The sequence below is a fragment of the Habropoda laboriosa genome, unplaced genomic scaffold (assembly GCF_001263275.1).
Source record: "Habropoda laboriosa isolate 0110345459 unplaced genomic scaffold, ASM126327v1 scaffold5, whole genome shotgun sequence".
Taxonomy (NCBI): Eukaryota; Metazoa; Arthropoda; class Insecta; order Hymenoptera; family Apidae; genus Habropoda; species Habropoda laboriosa.
This window is the reverse complement of record NW_017100161.1, coordinates 3,059,430-3,066,407: the sequence shown is the minus strand read 5'-3', so window position 1 is coordinate 3,066,407 and position 6,978 is coordinate 3,059,430. Positions and strand designations below refer to the sequence as shown.

General features: G+C 27.8%; 3 protein-coding genes across 3 annotated transcripts in view; all 3 read right to left on the bottom strand.

Annotated features, from left to right (window-relative positions):
• The window catches only part of LOC108577535 (exosome complex component RRP41), a 991-nt gene extending 788 nt beyond the window's left edge, over nt 1-203 (bottom strand). The window contains 1 exon segment of the mRNA XM_017940717.1: nt 30-203. Coding sequence (XP_017796206.1) covers nt 30-203 — 174 coding nt within the window.
• A 2,350-nt stretch (nt 204-2,553) lies between these two features.
• LOC108577527 (28S ribosomal protein S31, mitochondrial) lies at nt 2,554-4,343 on the bottom strand. The gene is made up of 7 exons (XM_017940705.1): nt 4,318-4,343; nt 4,004-4,205; nt 3,859-3,922; nt 3,667-3,799; nt 3,160-3,582; nt 2,889-3,094; nt 2,554-2,786 (listed from the first exon to the last, which is right to left on the bottom strand). Exons 1-7 carry the CDS (start codon nt 4,341-4,343, stop codon nt 2,554-2,556), a joined length of 1,287 nt encoding a protein of 428 aa, XP_017796194.1.
• Nucleotides 4,344-5,353: 1,010 nt separating this feature from the next.
• The window catches only part of LOC108578248 (wings apart-like protein homolog), a 5,541-nt gene continuing 3,916 nt past the window's right edge, over nt 5,354-6,978 (bottom strand). Inside the window, exons 6-11 of the mRNA XM_017941538.1 lie at nt 6,681-6,905; nt 6,384-6,599; nt 6,123-6,302; nt 5,964-6,052; nt 5,792-5,893; nt 5,354-5,704 (exon numbers count right to left, since the gene is read on the bottom strand). Coding sequence (XP_017797027.1) covers nt 5,555-5,704; nt 5,792-5,893; nt 5,964-6,052; nt 6,123-6,302; nt 6,384-6,599; nt 6,681-6,905 — 962 coding nt within the window. The 3' untranslated portion in view covers nt 5,354-5,554. The remainder of the gene's footprint in view (nt 5,705-5,791; nt 5,894-5,963; nt 6,053-6,122; nt 6,303-6,383; nt 6,600-6,680; nt 6,906-6,978) is intronic.

The window sequence follows — 6,978 nt, the reverse complement described above, 5'->3', positions numbered from 1 at the left end:
AAAAATATAATATTTAATAAATTACTAACCTGGTGAGGTCCATACACTGTAACAAAAATTTTATTGTTACCATGTTCAATGTAAGCACTTCCATCAGCTTGACTAAAAACACCCATTCTGACACGAATGTGTCTTAATTCCATTGCTCGTCTACCATCTGAGCGTAATCCATTTTCGTTTTCAAAACTTTCTGCTTCAATCATTTTTCTTCACAAATTTAAAAATCGGTGCAAACTAACCTATAAAACTAAACTACACTTGATCCTAATAAATCTCAAATAGAAATGCACATGCGCGTCAGTATGTTTGTAAGTAAGTTTCGCGTAAGTTTTTAAGTTTTTCGCTCGAATTTCGGAATATTTACGATCTTTTCTATTTTTCCGCATTTCTAACAATATCCGTACTTAGTTAATTTAATTTTCTAATGGAATATTATAAAGAATGAGTGTTTTGCAAAAGGAAATGGGTGTGGTGTGTAACGGAGATATAAATAGAGAGTAAAATATTATAAAACAATACTGATATATTGTAACCTTTTGTAAAATACATTTTGTACAATTATCTTACAATGAATAACTTTTTTTTTGATAAATAATTGCATTTTTTTATTTTTCCTCGTGTTGAAATTCTTTCTTTGTCTCCTGTAATAGCCTGAGAGTTGCATCAGTAATTCACACAAAAACAACATTAATTTTTTAATTTTCAATAAAAGTTATAAACAATTTCTAACTAATCCATTGAATACAAAAGTTAATTCAAAGCAAAATTAATAAATTAAGCTATCTTATCAAGTTAAATCATGTAACAAATTTATATAATAATTCCGGTAATTCTAATGCACCATCTAAATTATTATTTAACAAAAAATACTAATTATTCTATAATTAAAGTACTTTAAAATGAACCGAAAGCTTTATTTTACTATCTACATTATTAGTAATGTTAAAACAATTAAAAATTGATTATAAATATCAATTATAAACTGCTCACTACATGCAATTATGCTCTAATTTACAATAACTATAAATAAAAACGAAAAATTCGAAGAATTTTTATTTTAAAAATCAACTAACTTGATAATAATTCATTTCTGTCATTTCTCTCGATGATACATGAGTAATACAAGGAAAGGTGTAGGAGTAGATAAGGATAGCAATAGCGCCATGTGTTAGACAAGAAAAGGAATAGGGATAGACAAGGATAGCACTGGAGAAATCAATTAGACAAGGAAATGAATAGGGGTAGACAAGGATAGGATTAGACAAAAAAAGGAACAGTGATAGACAAGGACAGAAAATTTGAAATCCGAAACTAGCGCCATCTCGCGTTTAATGACGTGAACTATGATTTCTTAATAGGAAAACAGGATATAAACAGAGGTATTAGACAAAGAAAGCACTAGTGTGCGAGAAGGACAGAGAGAAAATGCTTCCTATTGGCTAGCGAACCGCTATGCTCCTCCTCCCAGAGCCTTAGCCACGTGTCCGGTGAAAAATCATTAATAACTCATTAATTAGGATGATTTTGCGAACTTTTAAAATTGAAGAATATAGTGTGAACTTTCACATATAGTTTTTATTGCACTAAACCCTTTCAGTAATTAGTTATTAACAATTTTAGTACGTGATGTCGGAAACAATACTGCATACCGTCAAGTACCTTTACAGTTTTTCAATAATTTCATAGCTTTCTACTAAATTCTCATTTAACTAACTATATGCGTCTGAAAGGTAACTTCTTTGGCTATATTCTTATATAATTTCTATTAACATATTCGGTTTAGTGTAAGAGTTATTAAACATTATATGAGAGATTGAAAATAACAAACTTTTGTAGTTTTGTTAGTATTGTCCTCACGGACATGCCGACGCCGACTGCGATAAAGAGATGCCGCGGCCGTGTCACATTACTCGCTTGCCTGGTTGAAGGGTGGTCCCCCCTTGTGGTGGGGATAGACCATGAACATTCATGGCGTAGATCCGAAAGAACTTTTATAGAACTTTTACTGTATACGAGACGGATAGAGAAAAAACGTTTACTATTGGCCCGTGGGCCGCTACGCTCTGCTTTCAGGCGCTAAATCAAGTCGGCCAGTGAAAAATCATTAAAATCTCATTATTTGCGATAAATTTGACAACTTTAAGTATTAAGGAACACAGTATGAGCCACTAGCAACTTTCTTATATGAGTTTGAAAGCAGTAGCCCCTTTCAATAATTACTTTAATAAATTTTCCAATAAGTAATAAATCTTCGAATAAGACTTTACCCAAAAATTAATCACACAAATCAACCATAAAATTCTACATTAATGACTCAAATTACCTACTATACATTGATATAAAAAAAAAAGTAAAAAAAAATACAATTATGAAATTTCAATAATTTAGAATTAAAATAGAAATAGAAAAAATGTAATATATACAAGATAACAACAGTATGTTTTTAATAACTATATATGTACAAAACAATAAATACTATGTTTTATGTATATTATTTTATTGCATTATCATTTTTTTAAACCGATCAGTTGGTCTTTGTTACATGTACAATTTCTACTCTACAAGTCCCAGTTTTTGTAACAAATCTCGTTTATCATTAAAATAATCTTTGTACCACATTATGTGATCTTGTTTTTCTTCAATTGTCATATATGGATTTTTTGAAAGACCAATACACACTAATTCCATAAAATATCGTATTGGTCCTTTAAGAGGGCACCAATTTTCCAAATGACGTTCCAAAAAAACATGTTTTGAAAAATGCACATTATACTCTTTTTCCATTCCTGCATAATAAACGAAATATATTTACGGTTTCTTAAATGTTTTTCGTAAACCTTAGTGAAATATTGAGTAATAACAGTACATTATGATCTTAAGATTAGTACCTTGCTCATTATCTATAGGAAATTTCCATAATTTTCCCTCTTGTGTCCATTGAATCATTTCTTCAAATCCATTTTTAGGAAACAAAGTTGTTATGAGCTGCAATTCTTTTTCTTCACATAAGTTCCATATTTTCAACTCAGGAACAACAGCAGGGTTTGCAAAATCATTGGTGAAATCTTGTTCACAATATGTAAACGCGTCGTACCTAAAAATTTTACATGTGTTATTTTGATCACAAATGCTTTAATTTTTCATAATAAAAAATACAACCTCCTTTTCTCTGTTTTTGTTTTATCCTTATCAATATTTTCTATTTTTGTTTTCTGTATTCCAGCTGTTTTAATTGTGGATAATCTTCCTCTATTATTTTTATAATTTCTTTCAAATTTAGTAGTATCACTTGTTATTTCTTGCTTTTCCTGCAACATCCTAATTATGGATGGTTCTCTTTGAACTTCATCTTTTCTTTCAGTTTTATTAATATTACTTTCTCTTTCAGTTTTATTAATATTACTTTCTCTTTCAGTTTTATTAATATTACTTTTTTTTTCTTGCTCTTCCTGCAACTCCCAAATTATGGATGATCCTCTTTGAAGTTTACCAATTTTATTAACATTACTTGTTATTTTGTGTTCTTGCTGCCGCATCCTAATAGTAGATTGTTTTGCTGGCTGTTTAAATTCTGTTTTAACACTTTTGTCAATATAAAATTAATGTAACACCAATATAACTTAATTAAATACAATAAATAATGCTAAAAAAAGTTTAGATACAAACATTCTATGTAATGCTTTGGAACTATCTTCATTTCGAATAGTAGAAATATTATCTAATAATGATGAAAGAACTTTCTCTCTATTTGGTTCTACCGTTGTAGTTAAAACATCAGCTGCTTTAGTTAACTGTTTTCCTATAATAAAAGATTTTTGTTTTATGACACATGCATCTTAAAATGAATCACAATCTTACCAATCTGTTTTCTTTTTTGCTTTTCCTTTGCAGCTTGTAAGTAATCTACATATTTCAACTTTTGCTTTAATAAAAAAAAACAAACAATATTAACGTATATTTTGAAAGAAATTTTCTTCTACATTAAAAGTAACAAAGTATTTACATTTTTTACATTATGTGTTAAACTAGTAATATCATCACTATTTCCTACAATATTTCTGTTTTTACCCGTTCTATTTTTATTGAAAGATTCAGAATCTGAATCAGAATCAGAAGATGAATCAGATGATGATGAATTAGATCTTAGTACATTCAATGTAATATGTAACCATCGAAGTGGCAATGTAATTTGAGTTCTAATACTTCTAAAAATCAACAATTAAATGATTATTTAACTTTTTGGACTTTAAATTTACAAATAATTTTATTTGAATTTAGGTTAATTTAGATGATGAAGATCACATTAACAGTACATACTTTGAAAAAAGATGTGTAGTTATCATTTTACTTTTTTGGTTATACTGTTATTATTCAATGTATAACATAAGATAAAATAACATAAATCAATTAATAAACTGATATATTACAAATTGGCTCTAAATAAATCCATTGTAGAATGGGCACTTGCCATTAAAAACATACATGTATAGATGTATTCTTAAATTCATAGAAACGTGTGCGAAACATTTAAGTCCAATTTACAAATTATGATAAAGTAGAAATCTTATTTGGAACTAACACATGTTAAATGCCCCCAAAATACTTTTGAAAATATTTATTTCAAAATAAAAAAAAAAATTTTTTTCTAAACTAATTTTTCGCAAAAAAAGGAAAATGAAATCAATTTTTGCATGGAACGAAATTGTTTCACATTTTCTAGCACATCACATGATTGATTTTTATTTAAAAATAGTTTATTTCAGAGACTCATAATGTATGAAGCTAATTTATTGCATATACATAACAATGTAATATATCTCTTATTCTTCCTTTTAGGTTGTCAGGTAAAATATGTTATAAAGAGTTCATGACATTTTAATACCTCTTAATGGGATCCAATGACTTGAAACTGTGAATTTAAGATACAATTATAATTTATAAATTTACATTTACAAGGCTTATATTTTTATAATTTAAATATTAAAATAAACTTACAGAATAATGCTATCTTAAATTTTAACGGGTTATAATAAACCCCAACACCGCCAATCAAGTAGTACAATTTAAAATGTAAATGAACTGAAACTTCAAAACAATTGTAGAATTTGAAATTTATGCATATTATACAGCAAACGAATTATAATCTGGCAAGAAGTTTACACTTTATCACTCTTCTTGACAGTTAGAAGATTTAAAAAAAATGGTTGATTGGCGAAGCAAGTAAATTAATATTACATACGTGCCATTAAAAAATTTAAGTGAGCCATATGCGTAATTACAAGGCGCGCTCTTTATCGTATTAATTTCTGCATAATTAATTAACTTATGCTTAATGTCTAATATGTTACTGCGATTGGAGAAATAAGTCAATTTAATGAAAGGTACAGCAATAAATTACGTAAGTGAATAAATATATATCAAAATATATGGTCAATATGAAACAGGTCCAATCATACTGCGATAGATAGAATTTTTTTCGTTGGACACATATAACTTTGGCTCTTTTTGCATGCCAGGGTAATAAAAAATATCAAATGTGTAAATGTGATATCAATCAAGACGAAGATAAACGGAGCATTATGTTTGGGTCTTCTAACGCTGATAATGGTAATTCACTTTTCTCTTCTTCGATTCGGGCATCAGATACTTTTAGGAACTTAATCACCTTTTCAGTAGCAGCAATTCCACAGCTGCTTATTTCATTCTAAAATACATTATTTGTATACTTAAGAATGATTGAATATGTAAACTTTTATAAAAAAAAAAAAGAAATATAATTAAAGATAATTACCGACGCCGTTAAATTCATAAAATTGAAGAATTTTTGAAGTACAGACACCATAGTAGTAAAATTGTTATCTGGAAGTCTACTGCGTACCAACGATTCATAATCCTAAAAATATATGCATTGTATTACTTTCTTAGATAATATTGTTTTTTAAATCTAGTTTTAAAATTGTTACCTTATTATCCATTATTAAGTAACCAAGTAAAAGCACTACATAGGCTCCTATTAAAGTATGCTCCATATGACGTCCGGCTTTTTGTAGTACTAAAACCAAGAAGATTTTTTATATTATACTTTACAAAATTATAACATCTTAAAGAAAAATTATACAAACATTTTGTAACAGTTTCCTCAATAAATTCTTCTTGAGATTTAGTTGTTGTCGATACAGTTTCTGTTTGTTCAGAATCTTTTTTACCATCTAAAATAGCATCTGTTTTTTGTTCTTCAGCACGAGCCAATTCTTCTTGTTTATAAAATAGATCGATTAAACATTCTACTCCGCTTTCTTCAGCTATGTTACACAAAAATAAACATTAAATATTAAATTTATATCGTTGTGAAAATATATAAAAGTACTATGTAAAATACATACCGTCAAAAATATTTTCTGTTGATGGGGGAGCCTTAGATTCGATAAGAAGTTGTTTATTATCGTCACATTGTTCCACTAAATTTATTAATAAAATCAAAGCTAACATCATCATATCAAAACGCTTTTCTTCAGGAAGTGATTCAGGAACGCGCAATAAAAGATATAAACTGCAATCTAAAACACCTGGTTGTGAACCTAATGATTTACTTCCGAAAGCTGAAATAAATACAAAGCATTGTGTTATATATTATAAGAATAAATCGTACATATTAAAAAAAAAGGATAATGAAATCTTACATTGTCTATTAAATCGATGTGTAAGATTAATAAGAACTTTAATAATAGCAAACAAACATTCTCTAATAACAGCACCAGTGGAAGTTTTATCACTTGGATCTATGGTTGGATAAATAGGAATTTCTTGTCCACATAGGTGATATAAATTTGCTAAAGTGCTGACTAAAACTCCATTTTCATATTTTAATAAATATACTTGATTTTCTTCATTCATATGAGTAACCTAAAACAAAATAATGTTTCAACAAAAATTTTAATTATTATAATTGTAATAAAATTGTAATTGTAATATTATTTG